This window comes from Pongo pygmaeus, chromosome 5, assembly GCF_028885625.2.
Source record: "Pongo pygmaeus isolate AG05252 chromosome 5, NHGRI_mPonPyg2-v2.0_pri, whole genome shotgun sequence".
NCBI lineage: Eukaryota > Metazoa > Chordata > Mammalia > Primates > Hominidae > Pongo > Pongo pygmaeus.
In genome coordinates, this window is record NC_072378.2 from 96598402 (window position 1) to 96622084 (window position 23683).

At 38.5% G+C, this 23683-nt stretch overlaps 1 protein-coding gene and 1 long non-coding RNA gene across 2 annotated transcripts; one reads left to right on the top strand and one right to left on the bottom strand.

Moving 5' to 3' along the window:
• Nucleotides 1-2658: 2658 nt before the first annotated feature.
• Nucleotides 2659-11215, bottom strand: NDUFAF4 (NADH:ubiquinone oxidoreductase complex assembly factor 4). The gene is made up of 3 exons (XM_054490884.2): nt 10853-11215; nt 9933-10036; nt 2659-4575 (listed from the first exon to the last, which is right to left on the bottom strand). The coding sequence occupies exons 1-3, from the start codon at nt 10986-10988 to the stop codon at nt 4288-4290; spliced, it is 528 nt and encodes a 175-aa protein (XP_054346859.1). The 5' UTR covers nt 10989-11215; the 3' UTR covers nt 2659-4287.
• A 37-nt stretch (nt 11216-11252) lies between these two features.
• Nucleotides 11253-23473, top strand: LOC134739743 (uncharacterized). The gene is made up of 3 exons (XR_010126752.1): nt 11253-11376; nt 18653-18750; nt 22050-23473. It is a non-coding gene; the product is annotated as an uncharacterized LOC134739743 (long non-coding RNA).
• The last annotated feature ends 210 nt before the right edge of the window (nt 23474-23683 follow it).

Consider the following 23683-nt stretch of genomic DNA (forward strand, 5'->3'; position numbering starts at 1 on the left):
AATTATTATATAGTTCAGTTAAAGTATTAGGTGATTTGTGTTATGCTTACCCTGAAATGCAGGAAGACATTCAGAGAAAACTTTGGCTATGATATTCCCCATACAAAATGCTATAAAGCAGACACACATGGCAAAATTGCTCAAATATCATTAGCTCTAAATGGAATTTTTACTACTAAATACATATTAATCAATATTTATTCTTCTGGAAATATAAAAGGTCCAAGGCTTATTTTAGAAATTGATCTATTTTTCCTCAGTGGCCCCTTCTATTTCCATATGTGGATGTCAATAATCCTATATATAAATTATTACTTTGCTTGTATTTGAACCATAAGCAGAGTTGATTGTCAGTCAGGTAACTTTTCTGTTTAAGAATTAGATAACCTTTCCAAAGGTTATTATCTCTCATGTAACTGAGGAATTTTCCTGCTCATCAACTTTACTGTTATCCATTTCATCTCAGGGATTACTTCTCAATTCCCAGGTACTGGCTTATCCCATTTTAACTAAATTCTTATTCCCAAATTATTCATCTTTACAATGACTTCCTTGTTACCTTTTTCCTCACAGGAAGCAGAGAAGGAAGCAATTTTGATGTTACCTACTACATATTTTACAATATCAATAAACTGAAAAATACAGAACTCCAGCTCTGCTCAGGATTCTTGTACTCTAACTAGTGAGCCCCTCTTCTACAATTCTATTCACAAGTGCTCCCAAGATTTAGTTTTATTGTTGGGGCACTGACAGTGGCAAAAAAATAAAAATAAAAGTATGGGAGTACCTGGAATTCGTGACCCAAATGCTCTGAATTTAAAGCATAGGGATTTATACCTAATACATAGAGATTTTTACATAGGGATTTATACCTAATAAGTGCTTCTGATTTTCACCATTCCTTCTAATAAGTAATCCAGTCCTATTACTCCTGAAGCAGAAGAAATGGAGCATCCACGCTAAAAAACAAAAAACAAAAAAACAAAAAAATACATTCCTTCTCTCAAACTGTTTCATAGATTGGTCTTTGTCGAGACAAAATAGAGTAGTTATCAAACAATGAGTGATGGCTATTTGAGGTGCATAAAACCATTTTAATCCTTTATACTTGTTCTTTTCTTGTATATTTTCAACTTGTACCCAACAGGTTATCTTTAGGCACAGCCCCATTCACGGTGCTTTGAGCCCTTCAGTTCAATCCCTCCAAGTATGGATATTAGAAGCTTCCTCACACTAAATGCTCAGGGCCCCGCTCTCCTTTTCTTGAGATTATGGGTGTTTTGAGGGCACTGAGTAAATACAGAAGAGGGGATGTCCATGCACAAGTATTTGGGGACAAAGCAAAGCTCTCCGGCACAGACAGGAATCATTCCTGAGTGATGGTGAGATGCTAAAGGTTGGCAAGTTGGAGCTAAGACAGTTACATCCAGCTCAGAGGTGGCCTTTAAGTCCTGCAACAGTGCCTCTTGCAGTTAGGATTATCAAACCTCCTAATTTGTCCAGGACATTCCAGTTTTTGCCTATTGTCCCTATTATCGTGATGTAATTGGTGTCCCCTTTCAAGTATCTTAGTTTGGGCAAAAAATTATATGGTCATCCTATTTATTTATGGTAAAATTTTCCCAAATCCACCCACTTTTCTGCAGAAGGCTTCTCCCTTCTTGAGAGCTTTTCCTCTATCAGCTCCCTGGATCCTGGCTTTCCTGTCCAGCCTATTAATCTCCTTCCTTCCTCTCCTCACCCTATCCCCAAATCTTTGAATCTCCTGAAATTCTTTCCTTCTCCCTTCCATCAACTGGAAAGCTTCCTTTCTTCAAACTCCTTCAAGGCCACCCTTCTGTCTATTCTCTGATCCTTATCTTCTTTCACAATAAACTTTAGACCAGAGAATGCTAGTTCACTTGCACAGGTGATCAGCAATTTGGAACATGCTGGTGGCACTGGTCATAGATATTTTTTAAACACCCATGATGCAGAATCCATGAACCCAGGCATCTCCCAGACTTACACCAGCCTCTCATAGCAGACATCTATATTTTCCCAGAATTCTACAGGTGACTCTCATATACAGTGAGCATTGAGTAGTCCTGCCCTCATATGTCCCAGGCACTTTGCATGACATCTCATTAATTCTCATAATCTTACAAAGGCAACATAGTGTATCAGTTAGAAGCACAAGGTTCTGAAAACAACCTAACAGGACTAAATCCAGGCTTCAACACTTACTAAGTAACCTTTGAAGTTACTGAAGCTCTCTGTGCTTCTAAAATATGGCTACTTATCCTTGTACCTATGGTAAATACTAAGCAAGTTAATACATGTAAAGCACTTCAATCAGACCCTAGTACAGTAATTACTTTTAAAATGTTAGATGGCATGGCTAGTGGTGATGCTGAGATCTAAACTAACGTTTTCTGAATCTAAATTCCATGCACTTTCTGACATCACCGCTACCAAGTGCCCTCCTATATATAATAAAAGGCAGTATAGTAGGACTGATGAATGGTATGGGAAGAAGTTCTTGATCATGTGACACCACATAACAGTTGCCTAACCACGCAATGTAGATATGAATAGAGAAGATGGCTCAGAAGAATGTACTAGTATTTGTGACACAGCTAGTGACCATTATGATAAAAAGAATAAAGTTTTGACTTATTTACAGTTTTAAAGTGCATTTTATATTGAGTAGTTATTTCATGTTTTCTTAAAACAATTATTGTATTGAACTAAAAATAAACTAGGTAGTTTGTTCACATAACAAATCTACATTCAAAGACATGCTTACAAATTTTCCAGTTAGTCCATTTTTCTGTTCTCAGCATTACTACAAATGCCTCATTCCGTCATCACGTTGAATGCTTCAACATCTTCTATATCATTTCCAGGTTCATCTCTGGGAAGTAGTGATGCCTATCTTCCCTCGGAAGAACTAATAACCCTAATATACCCACAATTCACACCCTTTCCCTTCTTTGAGGTGTGCTGCTTTTTGGCAAGACAGAAAAAACACACTACTAGGATTTGAAAAACTAAATTCTGGGCCTGGTTAGGTCATAAACTACAGAACCTTAGGTCATATATTCTCCCCAGGCACTTGTTTCTCCACCGCAAAAAATAATTCCTATTTGCTTGGTCCTTTGTAGTCCTTTATTATTTATCTTCATGATAACCCTTACATTTAAGGTAACATTATGCTCATTTTATAGAAGAAATTCAATCTCAAAGAAGCTATAGTCTCCCAAAGATCCCACAAGTAGTAATATATTAGGCAGAGCTAAACTCACACACTCTCACTCAAGATCCTAGTACTGGTACATGCTATGCTAATTAAATTTGCTAAAATGGATGAAGCGGCAATTTCTCAGGTCCCTTCCAATGATCCTGTTGTCTGCTTTTACTTGCTATTTTCTTCTCTTCTCTCAACTAGCATTAACATCCGAAACTATATGTAATCACCAAATTTCATTTACCATGGTTTTTTAATTATTCTTTAAATTTTTCTCTATTTCCACATTAAATCCAGAGAAATGTTACTTTTTTGAAAGTTTCTACTGCTTCCTGCCACTCTGAAGGCCATGGGACTTACTTGTCAAAGCAGAAATTCCCATGGGACTTACCTATCTGTCAAAGCAGAAATTCCCAACATTTTGTAAACACCACTACTGTTTATAACTGTAAAGACAATTATTCCATACTTAAAACCAATTCAAAATAAAATAAATCCTCAATACTTCTTATTCCCTGGAGTAGTAATTTTAATTAGATTCTATTGATTCGTTTTCTCCTGTGTGCCTTTATTTGGGAAATACTGTTAGTCTACCCTGCTATAGAGTCTCTTTCCCTAACAAGAAAATGTCAGTCTTAAGGGTCAGGAAAGCTTTTACTTTCACTATCACATATGAAGAATGAACTAAACACCTAACTTGGAAAGTAAAACTCGGTTGAGGGATTCAGGACATTTCCCAAGGGGTAATATGACCAATTTAAAAGTTGGTATATGTGCCTAAAATAACAAATTAACTCTTTCACCATAATAAAGGTACAGATGTGCTGATTAGTCATGCTGACATGCACTTATGAAATATGCCTAAACCAAATTAAAATAAAACAAAATATATTCTATGGCAATCTTGAAAAGTCAGGGAGCTCAACAAATATTAAGAGTATGCCCTCACAATGAGAGCATTAAATATTTGGTAATTAACATAATTTAATATGCAAAAAATGAGAAAATATACAGGAGGAGGGATGAGGAGTACACATAGTAAATTTTTGTGATTTTCTTCATTTTGATTGTATTGCTTTCGTGTCTTCAGGAGGGAAGATTTCGACTTCAAAAGTAGCAAAATATTTAAGAAGAGAATTCACATCTTTCTGTTCTAACTGGTATTCTTGCGCTATTTTCTCAGCAGTCCAGGTTTCTGGGAAAAGCTTATGATTATTGAGAAGTGACAATGCTTCTGTAATGGAAATTTTGCCTTTGGGAATGCTCTTAGTATTTATCATATCAAGGTGATGGTCTTTCGGCAATCTGAATTCCTTCGGCTCTTGACATGTTTCAGCAGCTTGTACCTAGTATCAAAAAAAAAAAAAAGGGTTTCAGGATGAGAGAAAAGATTTGACATCTACTTTCATACTTCTCAAATCTACACTATTCCTCTTCACGTAACAACTAATATGGTTTGGATCTGTGTCCCCACCCAAATCTCATTTCACCAAATTGTAGTCCCCAAAGTTGGACGTAGGGCATGGTGCAAAGTGACTAGATCATGGGAGTGGATTTCCGTCTTTGGCGCTGTTCTCGCGATAGAGTTCTCACCAGAGAAAAAAGTGTGTAGCACCTCCCCCACACCCCGCTTCTTCTTGCTCTGGCAATATAAGCCGTGCCTGCTTCCCATTCCACCATGATTATAAGTTTCCTGAGGCCTCCCCAGAAGCAGAAGCTGCTATCCTTCCTGTATGGCCTGCAGAATCGTGAGCCAATTAAACATCTTTTCTTTATAAACTACCCAGTCTCATGTATTTCTTTACATCAGTGCAAGAATGGACTAACACAAATTCTATACATGATTTTCCAAACTTCATTTTCTTATTATAATGAGCCATAGTTTAATAGTACTTTTGCCACATTGCCTTTTCATAACTATAGCTCTATCGTTAAGAAATGTAGGTAGCTCTAGAAAATAATAATCAAATGTATACCATTCACTCACCATATTATTTCATGTGTTTTATAAAAGAACAATGAAAATAATTTATTAAAAACTGCACCTGTTTTAAAAGAGCAGGATTCTGATGCCACCCTAACAGCTGGCTTGATAACATCTATTGTTTTCCAGCTTTGTATTTCATACTCAGTACTCCCAAACACCTTGAATGAATTGAAATATTGCTAGTGATCTTGTCTCCCCTGAGAAAATAAACTAACGCCTCCAATACACTCCAGTATAAATAAAACAACCTATGCACACCCATCCTTCCATCTATCTGTCCCATCCCAGCTTAATCCCAGCGTGTGTGCTCTGCATTCCATTCTCGTTTCCTAGCTATGCCTATCATTCTTTCTTTTCTTTTCCTTTTTTTACTGCACCGTGCCTACTGCTGCTTTTTGGTCAAATATAGAAATGCTACAGTTACTATGTTTTTTAACACGCCCACCAAACCCAAAACCGACACCTCTTTTATGGCCAGTTTCCTTCTCTTCAGGTACTGTTTAAAAGAAATAATGCTTGCTATCTCTAATGACTGCCTAGTTGCTTAATTCAGAGGACACTTTTTAGACGTCATTTGAACTCACTATAGTATCTCACTACATCTGACACTGCTGACCACTCCAATGTACCTATAACTATCTTCCCCCTTGGTTTCCATGCCGCCCCCTCACACTTTTTCATCGGTTTTTTCAGTGGGTCCTTTGGGGTTTTTTTCATGGACCCTTTTCCTGTTGCTTACCCTTAAATGTCAGTGTGTGGTATTTAAGAGTGCCCAGGCCTTCTTCTCACTCTACACATTCTTCCAAAGTAATCCCACGCACTCCTCTAACTTCCATTACTGCCTACAAGTTAATTACTTCCAAAGCTGTGATTGTAAACCAAGACCTTTTCTTGCTTTCCCAACCCAAATGCTTAACAGGTATCTCCACTTAAATTACCTACATGCTCCTCAAATTCAATATTATCTGAAACTAAACCTATCACCAGTTCTACTCCCATATCCTCAATCTCAATGACCAACACTACCCACCTCTCATGCCAGAAATGAGACTATACCTGCACCTCCCTCTCCCTCACTCACTACACCAATCAATGACCAAATCCTGTTGATACTGCATCATATGTCTCTCTCGAACTCACTCACTTCTCCCCCGTACTGCTAAATCACCCTAGTCCAAACCAATGTCTCTTGCAGAAATGACTGCAAATACCTCCTATTTGGTCTCTTCTAATTAGATAAAATGCACTGTGTTCCCCCGCCAGGCTACTTTCAAATCTAACATCACTTTTTGACCATTAACTCTTTAATGACTTCCCATTGTCTTCAGAATAAAACAAAACTCCTTAGCAAGAAAAATAAGGGCCTTTACGATCTGGTCCCTATCACTCTCCATCCCAACTCACTTCTCCCAAATTCACACTTCACATTTTCCCATAACTGCAGTGAACTCTAACCATTCTTCAAAGGCATCACACACTCTTGTTATCTTTATGTTGCAAACTAGGCCTGAAACACTCTTCTCAATTTCTTCACTTTCCAAATCTCAAAGCTTCTCTCATTTTCCTATTCCCAGGTAAGGCAGATCTTCCTTCCACTCCAAGCACATCTGTATTCAGATTTCCTTTCTAATTAATAGTAAATACTAAAATTAATAATTATTTGACACAAAAAAATCTAAGAAGATTCAAAATCCTCTCGACTGAAAAAAAAAAAAAACCCTTAGGAAATTAAAAATAGAAGAAAATGTCCCAAACGTGATATAAGTATTTTTTAATCGAACAAAGTATTATTCTATTATAATTAATGCTGAAATATTTGAGACATCCTGTGGAAGGAAGGAACAGATGAGAATGCCTACTTTCACTGGCACATTAATGTATACAACACAATAAAAGAATGAAGTATAAATACTAGAAAGAAAAGTTTTTAATTCTACATAGATGTATCTTTAGAAAAGAGAATCAACTGAAAACCTAACAGAAATAATAACCTAGCAATGTGGGTCGCTACACTATAAAAACCACTCACTTTCTGATATATAATAGTACCTGGCTTTATCTACAGTTACCTGAAGTCAACTACAGACCAAAAATATTAAATGAAAAACCCCAGAAGTAAACAATCCATTAGGTTCAAACTGCAAACCATTCTGAGCAGCATAATAAATTCTTACGCTATCCATTCCATTCTGTCTAGGATGTGAATCCTCCCTTTGTCCAGTGTATCCACGCTGTACAGGCTACCTGCCTGTTAGTCACTTAGTAGCCATTCTGGTTATCAGACTGTGTGGCATCACTGTGCTTGTGTCCAAGAAACCCTTACTTTACCAAGAATAGACCCAAAGCACAAGAGTAGTGATGCTAACAACTCAGTTATGCCAAAGAGAAGCCATAAAGTCCTTCCTTCAAGTGAAAAGGTAAAAGTTATTGACTTAATGAGGAAAAAAAACATATGGTGAGAGCACTAACATGGATAATAAGAATGAATCTTCGAACCCTGAAATTGTTGTAACTGTTCCATTTTATTAGTTGTTAATTAAACTTTAACATAGTATGTATTTATAGGAAAAAGCAGTATATATAGGGTTTGGTACTATGCTCAGTTTCAGGCATCTACTGAGGGTCTTGGAACCTATCTCCTGATAAGGGAAGACTACTGTAGTAGCAATAAACAGTTTAAATCTAAAGTGAAAAAAGCTCCCATCACAGTAACAACATTCCCTTTACCCCTCAAAGACTTAATAATTAAAATGTTAATTCTCCTCAAATTAATCCATAAATTCCCATTCAATTATACTCAAAATCCAAATAGGACTTATTAAAGAACTTGACAAATTCATTCTCAAATTCATCTGGAAAAATATTAATGTGTGAAAAGAGACAAGAAACTTTCTAAAAGAATGAGAGAAGACTGTAAGAAATATCAACACACATTATATATTAATTAAAACTATGGTTCTAGTGTAAAAATAGAAAAATAAGTAAAACGATGAGTCCATAAATAGACCCATATGTGTATCTAGAGATGCATTTTAAGTAAGTGGAGAAAGGTCTGGGCTATTCAACAAATTATATTTACACAACTAGCCATCTGTTTGAAAAGAGGTTCAACTGATCTATTCCACACATCAAAAACCACATTTAATGCCAGATAAAGATTTTAATACAAAATGTAGTTATAAAACTACTAGAAGAAAATACAGAAGAGTTTATATGATGGTAGAGTGGGCCCAGTATTCCTTTACCACAAAAGGCAAAAAGACTGAAATATTTGACAGAATTTTGAATAAATATGTTAAAAAGTCAGACAACAAATAAATTATTTGCCATATGAAAGGCACAGTATCAATGATGTCTAGAAGCATCACAACCATGAACTGCCCGAAGGAAAAAAAGGGACACAGAACATAAACAAAAGGCAATTCCAGTTTTCATTATCACTCTCCCTAAGGAATCTATTTAGACTTTTCCTAATGTCCCCATGAAATTTTAATATCACTATATACATATCTCTTTATGCATTATATGTATAACTGAGTCTTATACATACAAAGCATTAATTTTTTTTTGCTCCCAAGAGTGAATTTTCAGATGCATGATTAAGTAACATGAGAGAAAGAATACTTGGGGAGTATTACTCAACACCTATTTTAAAATGACATAAGAATGCAGACATTAACCCTATACTTTTTTCATGTGAGCATTCAGTGATAACTGAACCCTACAATTACTATCTGCAGCGATTTACAAATCTTGTTTTATTTCTCCTCTGTAGTGAAAATTATATTAATAATTCTATCTGTGCAAATATCCAGAGAGAGAGGGACAGTACCAGAATATTTTAGAATGAAAAAAAAAAAATCTGGAAGTTGTTGGCACTTCCTTGGCCTTTAATCAAATTTTTACCCCTAACTAGAATCTTCCTGCCCCCAAAAACTCATCTGGTTAACTCCAACTGATCCCTCATCAGGCCTGAGCATAACTATCACTTCCTCAGAAACCATCCCTGATCCTCCCACTTCAAAGAGGTCCCTCCAATACACTCAGCAGTGCATGTACTTCTCCCATAATTACGGTCACATTGTTGCTCATTTGTTTAATGTCTGTGTCCTTCACAACATCATAGGCCCTGTGAAAATAAGGACTAGTTTTGTTCATCACTATATACAAAGCACTTGTGCCCAGGACTTACATAATACAGTATATGGATTTACACATAGGTTCCCATTCCCAATGTATTCTTTGATCCTTCTAATTTTAAATATCCTATCTGAATACATCCTTAAAAAAACAAACAGAACACCCCACAAAATCCAACAACACTACTTACTAAAGGAGTCTCTGAGATTAGAACACACCTCAATTCACAGAAGAATGAGACAATAATATTAAAGCTCTGCTTTTGTCACTCAAATGACAACCACTGGAAGTAATGCCTTACCAAATCCTACAAATTCTGAAATACTATGAAATAATTCACACAGTTGCCTGTATCAATACTTCCACAAGTTATTTTAGAATTCTGGTAAATATCCAGTGAACCAAGGCATAAGTGTCTTGCTGTCTTAGACCACTGTGCTTAAACTTTGCCAAGGCGCGTAGATTGGTCACAACACACTTGCAGAGCACTCTTTTTACGACTTGCCACACTTAATCATTTTCCTGAAGCCCCAAAATAAGTAAATTGTGTATTCACTTAATTAAACACACATTTACCTGCAAGGAAGGCACAGGATCTTTGGAATCAACATACACATCTTTTAGTAACGACAGCAGCTTGTTATCTTTACGAGCAATCTCTCCTTTAACTTCTGGATAGACTAAGGAAAGGAAAAAAAGTCACAATATTAAAATCAAGGAAAATTTCCTGTAATATCCTAAACGCTTAACACAAACGCTTTCTTTTTTTTCTTTTCTTTTTTGAGTCGGAGTCTCGCTCTGTCGCCCAGACTGGAGTGCAGTCGCGCGATCTCGGCTCCCTGCAACCTCCGCCTCCCGGGTTCGAGAGATTCTCCCACCTCAGCCTCCCGACAAGCTGAGACTACAGGCGCGCCACCACGCCCGGCTAATTTTTGTATTTTTTGTAGAGAGGGGTTTTGCCATGTTGGCCAGGCTGGTCTCGAACTCCTGACCTCAGGTGATCTGCCCGCCTCGGCCTCCCAAAGTGCTGAGATTACAGGCTTGAGCTACCGCGCCCGGCCTAACCACTCTAATTTTTTAAAAAATAAACATAATCATTTGGACTGTTAGGAAAATAGATGCAAATCAAAATTCCAGGTCAGGCTCGGCGTCCATCGTCCAGTGAAGACCCCTAGAGAAAGCTCTGTGACCCTCTCGGATTTTGATTCCCTGTATCAAGTCCGTGACAGCAGCCGACGAGGGCCTCGTTAGCGGGAGCACTGGCCGCTGCCTCTGGGACTCGGAAGTAAGCGGGGCCGCCGACCTCACCGCGGGCGCGGAGGACAGTCTCAATGTCACTGGCCTGGCGGCTCCCCCTTCCAACGCTCCGCCGACCCGAGCGGCTGCAGCCGAGCAGGCTGACGCCGATCCCTCGGCCTCCGGACCCACGCTAAGCACAGCCGGGCAGCACAGGGACTCCGCGCCCCCGCGCCCCGAAACGCCCTGGCACCACTCACGACTAATCTGCTCTCGCAGGAGGCTGTTGGTAGAGGGGTGTCTGGGAGCGACAGAGGGCTTCATCTTGCTGATTTCACGTTCCGCTCGGTTCTCTAGGTTGAAATTCCTGATACCGCGAATCACTAGGGCTCCCATCTCCTCATAACATTATGCCCTCAGGTTCAGGCCGCACGTGGGAACACCGGCGCAGGAAAACTCCGGGACGCCCGGAGCATGCGCACAAGTGAGGGGAAGACCCGCCGCGGGCGCTTAAATGCGTGCCCGTCGTCCCCTAGTGGTCGGGAGGCCACACACCGCTTCTCTGCCCAGGGCATTTAAAAGGGAGCCCCTCCCTTCGGGGCGAGTGACGGCTCCCACTGGGGCCGCTTCCGGCGGGAGGTGGTGGGGCTTAAGTCCGCAGACCCACGGTTGCTCTTAACCCTGGAACTCCGAGGGAGTCACCCGGGAAGCTCTGCAAAGTTCTGTGCCGGGCCCTACCCCAGACTTTCTGATTTAATTCTTGTGGAGTGAGGCCCAGCATTGGGTAAGACTTTCCACGTGATTCCAAAGTTTCAGCCAAGAGTTGAAAATCAAAGTCGTAAGGAAGTTGACCTTCAAGTTGTTTCACAGGGCAATGCCACCAAAGAGCTAGCCGATAAAAATGGAACTTACTGAACCAGGGTCAAACTGGGCTCTCAAGTTGCCCTTTCCTGCTTTTGTGAAAGGAAAATAATGAAAGGATGTTCCTTGTCGATGAATATTTGTTCTCAGCCGCTCTCATTTAAATGCCTCTTATTTTCCTGTCCCCCCCGCCTGATGCATTTTCAAGCCACTGTATTCTCTTTTTCCATTATTTTTTACATCCCGTTCTCATTTGACCTAATGGTATCGATTTTAGTTATACTTTCCCTTATCTTATTTTTGCTGCTAATTTACTTCTCCATGCTACTAAATGCTGAATCATTCCCTCTCCTATTTCTCTTCTCTCTTGCCCTCTTCATTCTTTTTAAGCCTCTGTGTAATTTAATGAAAGGAACAGACAATAAGACGTCAGAAAAAAAGAAAACACACACAAAACGAGTGTTACATTCACGTTCTCTCTGTCTCTCTCCATTTCCTGAATGGGTTACTGTAGTGCTGCTTTTATTTAAGACCCTTTAGAAATATTGTCATTAATCTATAATAAAACCCACCAGGAAGGCAGCAGTAGGAAGGAAGTTACAGTATTTCTCTTACTGTGGCTGCAAAATCTATTTTTAGTGTTCTGATCTCTGCTTAGCAAAATGAAGTAGAGTGGTTGTTTTTACCAGTTTAAAGTAAGAAAATATTGATGTAAAGATAATCGAATAGAATAATAATAAAACAAGAATCAAAGAACCAAAATGAAGAAAGGGAAAGTTTTTTAAAAAGAAAACTAATGTAATCATTAAATATAATGCTTAATCAGAGCAAAAGCACTACAAGGAAGACGGCCTCAGCCACTCTAATTTAAATGCCCTTTATTTAATTATACTGAACATTTTTACAGGGATTGGTATTTGGAATTTATAGAAGCTGAAATCAGTGATCTCAGATAGCATTAACTGGGAAGTTATCCTGAAGGTGGCAGGCTGCTCCAAGATTTCTATCTTTGATACTTTTAAGCATGCTTGTGATTCAGGGCTTTTTAGGCACGGTATTTCTATTTCTATGGGTGCTAAGAAATTTTAATCTGCCTCATTATGTCTATGTGCTTTAATCATGGTAGCAATTCGACTCACTGCCTGTTAAAATATTTTAAAAGTGAAAATCTCATTTTCATAGAAATTCCACCGAACTTCGGGCAGCATGAAAAAGTAATGTTAGAAGTGACTGTCAGGACAGTAGGGATTACAATATGAAATAATTATTTGAATTCACACATTCCAGTAGAGCTTGGATTCAACATTGAAAGAGCTTCCAGCATGTTTCAGCTGCTTTGCCTGATCCTGGCCCAGTGCTGCTCAGGCCCTCAAATTGCAAAACAGAAGGCAGATGCACTCCATCAGAAACTCACAATTGGCTGTCACCCTTTGGGAATCATGGAAATAAAACCTGAACCATAAATGCATAATTCCAGCTCTTCCTGTCAAAACATATAAATTAACAGGAACTCTGAACTTAAGAACTCCTGTTGGGCTTATGTTAAGGATTGAAGTCAGATCCCCAAGGAAAGTATAACTAGGATGCTGCTTAGAATGAAGCTTCCATCTGAGTGGAGTATTATGATGCATATGTATGGCTGAATATCTTAAGATACTAATAAAATAAACCCAGGGTCTTGACAACACATTAGAATGTAAATTCCAAGGACAGAACTTTTGTCTGTTTTGTTCACTGCTGTATCCAACACATTGAACAGAGCTAGTACACAGTAGGTACTAAACAATTATCAAATAAAGGTCAAATGAACTGAAAGACAAGTAGGATCCCTGAGCTGGAGTCCAGACCCCGGACAAGTTCTGTCTGCCTGAACACTAGCCCTGCTTCCAGAAGTGAGTCCTTATGCAAGTAACTTAATCTGGTTGAACACACTTTGCTCATCTTAAAATTGGGATAATAGTAATCACCTAAGGGGTTTTACACAGATTAAAAATATGTGTCTAGTACAATGCCCAGCTCAGAATCTGATGTTCAATATTTGCATCGTTTTTCATTTTTCGGAGGCGAAGGGAGCAGTTTGAAAAAGGACACATATTCTGAAGCTCTGGTGAATAGGTGAATGAAAGTGATAAAAAAAATTTGAGATTACAGTAAGACTCATGTTCTTCAATAATTAATTTTTTTAAATTAAAAATGCTAAATTTGATTTTTATTTGCTGATTAGCATGCTCAGCACACGTGGTGGCATTGTTAGATTTATTAAGGTTGGAATATGGGTGGGAATCATTAGCTCTGGGGCATAAAATGCCACCTGCCTGTGCCTGACATTGGCCACAAAAATAGTCCCCACTTTGTTTCCCTCTGCCCTCATGTCTTTCTCTCTGCCTAGACTTTTACCATTGGGTACTCCTTCTTTTGAACATAATTCAACATTATTCTGCGTTCTCCAAAGGATTACAGTAGCTAAACCCAGGTGACAGTTGGCTCAAGGGGCCCGGGACAGCCCTCAGAGGTTTCATCAATCAAATCTCAACCACTAGTGAGGAGTGTAACAGATTTATGGAGGAATGACTTATTCTGGCAGAGGTTCTGGTGTTCAGGCAGAGAGAACCTCTCCAGGGCCTGGATTCCAGATTAGAAACCAGAGAATTTGTAGGAGTCCAACTGAAGTAATTTACAAGGTTCCCAAGTTTGGCCAATTTCATAGTGATGCTGTGTTTTGGGTCTGTAAAACCTAGAATACTGGGAGCGGGGGGTAGTGCCGCAAACTCAAAACCAAAACAAACTAGGCTTTGTGCAGATCCAGTATTCATATTGAGGAACACTGGGTCTCAGATTAGAAATTAGAATGATCAACCAGCAATTATGCCCAGATGCCTGCTTTGTGGTTACTGCACTTATGACTTTTGTCATTGTATTCATTTGTATTCATTTCCCATTGCTGCTAGCAAATTACCGCAAATGGTTTAAAACAAAACAATTTATTATCTTACAGTTCTGGAGGTCAGAAGTCCAAAATGAGTTTTTAAGGATAAAATCAAGGTGTCAGCAGAGATATATTCCTCCTGGATGCCTTTTTTTTTTTTTTTTAAATGGGGAAGGGGTTTTTCTAGAGACTTCCCTCATTTCTTGGCAGCCAGCAGTTGCATCACTTCATTGTCACATTTCCTTCTCTGTGACTTTCCTACCTCCCTCTTTCCATTGTAACACGTTATGATTACATTGGACCTGCGTGGATAATCCAGGATAATCTCCCCATCTCAAGATCCTTGATTCAGTCACATTTGTAAAGTGCATTTTGCTATGTAAGGTAGCATTTGCAGGTTCAGGGATTAAGAGATAGACATTTTTGGAAGGCTTATTGTTTTGTTCACTACAGTCATCAACTTTAGATGATGGTTTGCTGCACAGATCATGCCATCACCCAGATATTAAGCCCAGTATCCATTAGCTCTTCTTCCTGATTCTCTCCCTCTCCCACCCTCCGACCTCCAACAGGCTCCGGTGTTTGTTGTTCCCCCTCCATGTGTGTATGTGTTCTCATCATTTAGCTCCCACTTACAAGTGAGAACATGCAGTATTTGGTTTTCTGTTCCTGTGTTAGTTTGCTAAGGATAATGGCCTCCAGCTCCATCCATGTCCCTGCAAAGGACATGATCTTGTTCCTTTTTATGGCTTCATAGTATTCTATGGTGCATATGTACCACATTTTCTTTATCCAGTCTATCACTGATGGACAGTTAGGTTGATTCCATGTCTTTGCTATTGTGAATAGTGCTGCAATGAACATACACGTGCATATGTCTTTTTATTAATAATGGAACAATTTATATTCCTTTAAGTATATACCCAGTAATGGGATTGTGGGTTTGAATAGTATTTCTGCCTCTAGGATTCTGGGGAATTGCCACAGTATCTTCCACAATGGTTGAACTAATTTACACTCCCACCAATAGTGTAAAAGTATTTCTTTTTCTCCACAACCTTGCCAGCATCTGTTTGTTTTTTTTTTTCACATTTTAATAATAGCCATTCTGACTGGTGTGGGATGCTATCTCATTGTGGTTTTGATTTGCATTTCTCTAAGGATCAGTGATATTGAGCTTTTTTTCATATGTTTGTTGGCTGCATGTATGTTTTATTTTGAGAAGTGTCTGGGCATGTTCTTTGCCTACTTTTTAATGGGATTGTTTGTTTATTTCTTGTAAATTTGTTTATAGGTGTTGGATACTGGACCTTTGTCAGATGTATGGATTGCAAAAATTTTCTCCCATTCTGTAGGTTGTCTGTTTACTCTGTTGATAGTTTCTTTTGTGTGCAGAGCTCTTTAGTTTAATTAGATCCCATTTGTCAATTTTTGTTTTTGTTGCAATTGCTTTTGGTGTCCTCGTCATGAAATCTTTACCATGCCTGTGTCCTGAATGGTATTGCCTAGGTTTTCTTCTGGGGTTTTCATAGTCTTGGGTTTTACATTTCAGTCTTTAATCCATCTTGAGTTGATTTTTGTGTATGGTGTAAGGAAGGGGTCCAGTTTTAATTTTCTTCATATTTTAGCCAGTTCTCCCAGCAACATTTATTAAATAGGGAATCCTTTCCCCCATTGCTTGTTTTTGTCAGGTTTGTCAAAGATCAAATGATCATAGGTGTGTGGTCTTATTTCTGGGTTCTCTATTCTGTTCCATTGGCCTATGTGTCTGTTCTTGTACCAGTACCATGCTGTTTTGGTTACTGTAGCCCTGTAGTACAGTTTGAAGTCAGGTAGTATGTTGCCTCCAGCTTTTTTCTTTCTGTTTAGATAAATCAAAAAATTTCTTTAAAGGACTGAAGATAAAGCACAAATCAACCACATAGAAAACAAACAACAAAAAAAAACAGTTGGTTCTTTGAGAATATAAAATCTGACAAATTCAAGTGAAAATAAAAGAACAAATAAAATACATTAAGAATTTTTTGGAAAGAATATGATCATAAATATAGAGACATTTTTTAAAATTGAAAGAAAATATATATAAATTTATATACAATTATAATACTTAGTCTCATTCCCTTGTGTGACATGCTTCTAGCCAATAGAATATAGCAAATATGAATATAACACAATTGAATAGAAAAGAATAGAATAAGGAATAGATACAGAATAGAATAGATTACGGTCACTCTCATGATTACATTATATAAGACCACCTTAGGAGACAAGAGTGAGGGATTCTCCTGTTGGCTTTGAAGAAGCAAGCTGCCATGTTGTTAGAGGATCTTTGAGAGAACCTGCAAGGAGGCCATATGGCAAGGAACTTCAGGGCCTTTGGGAGGTAAGAGGAGGCCCGATGTGATAGCCCACAAGAAACAGATATCTCAATCCTACCACCATAAGGAACTTAATTTTGCCAATGACCAAGTAAGCCGGGAAGAGTACCCCTGAGCTCCAGAAGTTAAGGCAGTTCAGTCAATCCTATGTAATCATTTCAATGGATTCCCAATATAGATTTGGTTAAATTCAACACCCATTACTAATAATACATTTAGCTAGCAGGGAATAGAAGAAAGCTGCCTTTACTTTATAAAGGGTACAATTCAGAAAATTATGGCAAATATTGTATTGACCAGCTCACAAAGAACAAGAAAAGGAAATAAGAATTATAAATGTTATGTTATTTGTTCTTTTGCAAAATCAGCACTTCTGTCTGCCTAGAAAATTAGAGAGAATCTGTCAAAGACTATTAGATCTAATAAATAAATTTAATAAGGTAGCTGAATAGCTAGCTATCCTACCCATCAGTTAGAAAACATAATGACCAAGGCCCAGGACAATGGCTCACGCCTGTAATCCCAGCACTTTTGGGAGCCTGGGGCAGGCAGATTACCTGAGGTCAGGAGTTTTGAGACCAGCCTGGCCAACATACTAAAACCCCGTCTCTACTACAAATACAAAAATTTTCCAGGCGTGATGGTGCACATCAATAATCCCAGCTGCTCAGGAGGCTGAGGCACAAGAATAGCTTGAACCCAGGAGGCGGAGGTTGCAGTGAGCCAATATCAGGCCACTGTACTCCAGCCTGGGCAACAGAGCAAGACTTTGTCAAAAAAAAAAAGAAAAAGAAAGAAAGAAAATATAATGGTCAAAAAATTTCATGGATGATGACCACAAAAATTATTATGCATCTCGAAATAAACTTTGAAATGTGTGTAAAACTAAAACTTAGTAAACCACAAAAATTATGAAAGAACATAAAGAAACACACATGGCTAGACATACCAGGTTCCTTGATGCAAAGTCTGAACAGTGTAAAAATGTCAATTATTCAAAAAATTAATCAATTAATTTGATACACTTTCAATTTCAATTAAAATTGTAATAGCATTTTTAATGAAGCTTGATCACTGATAATAAGGTTCATCCAGAAGAGAAAATATGAAAGAATAGCCAATAGATTTTAGAAAAACAGCAATTAGGTAGGACTTACCCTATATCAGAATATTATATAAAACTTTACAGTATGGTATTGATACAGGAATAGGCAAATAAATCAGTAAATATAATAGTGACAAGACCGACGTAATTATGTACAGGGCAACATTTAAAATCACTCTGTGATGTAAGGATATAATTCTTTCCCCATGAACAACTGAATTTCCAACATCATTTATCAGTTTGCTTTTTCCCCTTGCTCTCCATGCCCATTTATAACTATTCCCTGTCTTCTTTCTTCACTCCAGCTTTCCCTGCTGCATCAGTTTGCTTTCATACTGTATCTGTCCCTTCATGTCCCCATGGACTTGCTTTATATGGAATTAAGGAACTCCTCATCATAGCAGTTTTAGTTTGATTCCAATGAGATCTTTTTTTTTTTCCATCCATAGCAATTTAATCAATACAACAGTTGTCCATCTTGGCCCCAGCTACAGAAGGTACTCTTGATAATTAGGCACAGGGAAAAAAAAAGTGAAAAGCTGCAAAGAACAAGCAAATACTCAAGAAATCATTTTCATTTCAAAGATTATGAAAGATTATGAAAATAAAGAATATAGAACAGGGAATTCCAGAAGGACCCCAGAAAAGATGTGAAAAGTAAGTTGTAACCAAAGCATTTTACCTTAACTGGTAAACCCAACTCAGTAACTCCAGAGCTAGGGTCTGTGTTTGTTCTCTCCATCTGTCTGGTCCTTTCTCCCTTTGTAACTGTCTCTGATTCTTTTCTTAGCAGCCATGGTGTAACATAATGATTACTAACTGGCTTGGCATCAGACAAACCTGCATCTGAATCTTGGTTCTATCACTTCCTGACTGCATAATTTTGTGGTAAGCTCTTTAAATTTTCTGGTATTCAGTTTCTTTATCTGTAAAATGGAAATATAACAATACTACTTATTTCATAGGGTTGTTGTGAGATATGATCCATTTGAAAGCATAAGGCTTGTCATACAGTAAACATTCAAAAACTATTAGCTATTATTCTTTTCTATAACAAAATACTAATATAATAGGAAACATTTTAATAATTATAGTTTAGGTTTGACTGGCACTTTATGGCTTAGAAGTTAGTATCTTCAGATTCCTTATTCATTAATACATTATTGCAATACTCTGTAGTATTATACCCAACTATACATATTTAAGAGAACCATTTAGCTGCCTGAGGCTGTTTTTAAAATGGTGAAGGATACTCTGGGAAGTATATGAAGTGTCCTTGCTCATAGACGTTTTGGATTAGTTTCTTATTGTCAGTCCGTGACCTTGCAGGCACAGCTCTGCCTTTTTATTCTGGTAGTCCCACCTTTTGTTAGCTTCTGTCTCCATTGTCTCTAGGAATCGCACACAGCCACCCCTAAGCATCAGTGCACACAGCCCTCTGCCGAGTTTCATTTCTGTTGGATGTGACACTGTTAGGTGAGGCAGGGAGGCAGGTGTGGTAGACAGAAGTCTATGACCCCCAATGACCCTAAACAGGGAACCCAGTTAAGCCTGCTTTGGACTTCTAACCTACAGAACCATAGAATAATAAACAGATATTGTTTTAAGCCTCTAAGTTTGTAGTGATTAGTTGTGAAGCAATAGAAAATGAATACAGCAAGAATAAAGTTGGGGATTAAGAGGGTGGTGGAATGAAGAGGGATGGGTAAAGAGACAGGGAGAATGGGATGTAGCTATTATAGGAGTCACTGCAGGTCAGGTGGTGGTAGAGGTCTTAAAATGATCGGACAGAGTCTGGTTTTTATTTTCTATGAGTGAAGGTCTCTTGAGTGGAAATTAGAGAGCCATAGGTCTCTCTTAGAAAGATGACTGACAGCTACATAAAGGATGTTTTGGAAGAGAAAGAGAGACCAGGTAAGGTGCTGTTATTCTCATCCATGTGGGAGGTTAAGTTTTTTGGTCCAATTTTCTTAGGGATATCTATTTAATAAGAGGTCTTTGTAGTGGCACTGCTTAGATATGACTTCCACTTGAGCTGGACAGATAGACAGCAACAGTAACCTAAATAGTGGGATTTGAGATTCAGAGGCTGAATAAGTATAGTCATCTATTTTAATATTCTCATTCCACTCTTGGTGTAGTCAATCTTTTTTAGAGCTTTTGATTCCATAGAAGCTCAGGATGTATGGATGCAATCTTGTTCACTTAGAGGTTCCCAACCCATAACCATGGGCACAGTAGCTCTTATATGTCCAGAGAAGGCTTCCAGAGAAGTCTCCAGAGAAGGCTAAAAATATGAGGTCTGTCTACAGCTCTCAGCAGTGTGATCTAGTAAAAGAGTATGTGAAGTTCCCATTTTCATCAAAAAGATAATTCATGTACCTAGCTAGCTGCATTTTGATAAGCGGTTTTAATATATTTACTGTAAGAAATTATAAGTATTTATGCAAGTCAGAGAGAGTCTTGTTATTTAGCAATGTAGCTTTGTTAGAAATCTAATGGTAGTCTTTTAAAAAATAACTTTTGATTATGAAAATTTCAAACATATTTAAATGTATAGAGTTTAGTACAACAAATCTCCATGTACTCTTCATCCAGTATCCATAATTACCAATTTATAGCAAATCTAATTTCTTCTATATACTTTCCCATTTTCTACCTCCCTAGTCATTATTTTTAAAAAATCCTTCTTTTAGTGATACATCTTCTTATTCTAAGGACATCTTACCAAAGACAAGGACTGCTCTTTTAAAACATAACCACAAAATAACATTAGTCTTGTTCAAAGAGCTGTGAATGAGAAAAAGGTACAGATTTTTGGATGGGTTCACACTCAGAAATTTTTTAAGTGTTTTCAGTGAATTTGAGCAATAAAGTCATAATGTGATTGCTAAACACTTTATGTACAGGAAGCTCTTGAAACTATGTTTCACTCTACTCAGCACACCGCCTGTGGGCTTCCCTTTCACCAGTTTCTTACCCCTAAAAGGCCACATTGTTTACTGCTCATCAGAAGAGTGACTCTGTGACCTTAGGATGCCACAGCTTAACTCGCCCAGCTCATTTCTTTATCAATTCCTGGTAAAAGGTCATTTTTGTTTTAACTGGTTGGTTGAGTCAGATGGTAAGTGAAATATGATTCATGTGTATAACAGCTTCCCATCCCAGCTCCTTTGCCAGCCCCTAACTCCACCCCTCAAATCAAAGTTCTGCTTAGCGCTCAAGATGTACAACTAATAGCTCTTCTTTGTATGTGAATGACTAGTTAATTTTCCATCTTCTAACTCAGAAACCTATAGAACAGACCAAAGATACATGGACTCATAAATAGTGGACACCTGGGGGAAAAGAGTTCTAGACCAAGAGAACAGAAACTACAAAGGCTCTGAGGCAGAAGCGTGCTTGACATTGTACTCATGTGTACTGGTGTTGTGCCTTCTATAATAGCTAAACCAGAAAACCCCCAAAAGGATCACAGGGCAGCAAAGCTACCAATGGTAGAGTTGTGTATCTGAGACTCAGAAAATATACTCCTTGATAGTGTACAAGGGAAATAGGAGGAAATTTCAAGATGAGTGAAAGGTTTCTTATGTCATGGTAGCCCAGGGTACAAAAGTACAAGCTGATGATAATTAACATCAAGAAATATTCCTAGAAAAGAAACATACCAAAACCTTGCCACACACAGAGGTGTTCAAGAATAAATGTATACTTGTAATGATAAAACTGGGCTCGCCTAATGATTTGGCGGGATTCATTTGTGAGACACATAAAAAATGTCACATGAATGTTATTAACAGGGTTCTGCCACATGCACACCCCTCTGCATTTATAGTAGTGAATCAGAATGCTTGGAATCATGCATCATCCTACACTTCTGGATATTCCCATCCACTAGATTCTTACCAAAAAGCAAGATGAAAAGAAAAAAAGACCAAAGCTTCTTCCTCTATCTCACTTAAAACATGGCAGTAATAATTTGAGCTATGGAGTTGATCACTTTGAATTATAGGATGCTAGTTAGAACTTAGACATCATCTAGGATAATCAGCTCATTTTTCAATGAACAACTGTCCACTGTCCGCACCCCCCTCCCTTTACTGCCCTATCCTCTCGCCACTGTCCTGCCCCCTCCCCTTCACCAGTTTCCGGTGCTGACTCTTAACATGCCTCCTGCTTGCTCCCAGCCAGCTCTCCCAGGATGAGTTCTGCTGCACAAGAAGACCAAAGCTTCATACTTGTGCCTATTTGAATTCTACCGTTTGGGGATATGCTTTGTTCTTTTGTTGAAACCAGGAGAAACTGAATGAACACTGCAGCAAAAAAGAGGGTCCATTTGAAGGGTATAGAGACCTGATAAAGGAAGACTGGACCTTTTACAAGGGCAGCTCCAGGGATCTAAGCAGCAGAAGGGCTAAGATACTACCATTCAAGCACTGAAGACCAGCTGACTTCTGCTGCTGGATTTTTTTCTACTCCAGATTTAAATTATCAGACAAGAGGGATACCAATTGACCTGCCTTGGGTCAAGTGCCTATCCTTTGGTAGGGATAGAGAATTCGGCATCTCTATCAGAACCACATGGAAGTGAGGATGGTAAAGATAGACAGAAAAAAGATAGAAGATAGAAGAGAAAAACACTTCTGTCAACTCCTAAAATTAACTGCTGTGTTCTGGAATTTTGCATGTGTGTCACGAAGGCTTATTTTTGGACCTTCTTTCTGTCTTGGGACCCAGTTTTTAGATTCAGCAATCTTGTGTGATTGGTCTTGATTTTGGTTCTGGACTATGCTTTGCAACCCTGCTTATCCCACAGTTTTAGGAAAAGCAAATATACTGCTACTCTGCTCACGCTGTTGTGGGTTAGTCTTTAGCAAAGGCGGTCAAAGGCACTCCCATCTCTTAGCTCCATAATGGACAAGTTGAGCAGAAACAGACTCAGCAGAGATAGGGGAAACTTTGCCTAAGATGCTACAGATGGTTAGAGGCAGGTTCAGGACTAGAACTCAGGTATACTGATTTCCCATCCAGTGCTCTTTCCTTCTGTAGTAATTATTTCCAGTCCAACATTTGAGAGCTAACCAGAAAAGGAGAATAGAGTTACTGCCAGAACATCAGCACATTCAGAAGAGTTTGAAAGCGTGTGCCTTTTTGTGTGCAGAGATTGTGATTTGAACACATTAAAAATTAGAAATAGAATGTCAGCAGTCGTGTCCTGCTGGTATTGTAAAAAATCTTAAGAAGATGGATGGTAGTTTTGAAATAGAAGATTTAAAGAACTTTGTACTTTGCACTTTTCCACACATGTGACAGGTGGGAAAGGAAAAGTGGCAGGAGGAAGACTGTCACGCATTCAGAGACAAGTTTCACACAGCCGGCTTTGGAGGTGAGCCAGATTACTGGACTGCAGCTCTATTATGAGGTGTCACTTTCTCTAAACCCATAACAATGCCTTTCACTTTGGGAGTGGGCGCTGTAGCTGGCTCTCACATTTACCATTGACTGCTCCACTACCCGCAACACACCCTATTTTGGAATCTCCTTCATTTGGAAACAGGGAGTGGCACAGGGAAGGCCCACATATGACCTCCCTGTTTTTAATAACCCCATCCCCAGGGAAAAAGAATGAGAAAGATTCCAACAGAAGATAAAGCAAAAAAAAAAAAAAAAAAAAAATTAGACAAAATTTATCTGTCTCTGTGGCTGTGTCAGAGAGGACACACAAAGGGGAAGATCCAAGGATGTGTTTATATGATGGAGGAAAGAAGGGCTTGCTCCCTTGTTCATGAGAGAAAATAGTACTGCAGCATTGTGTATGAGC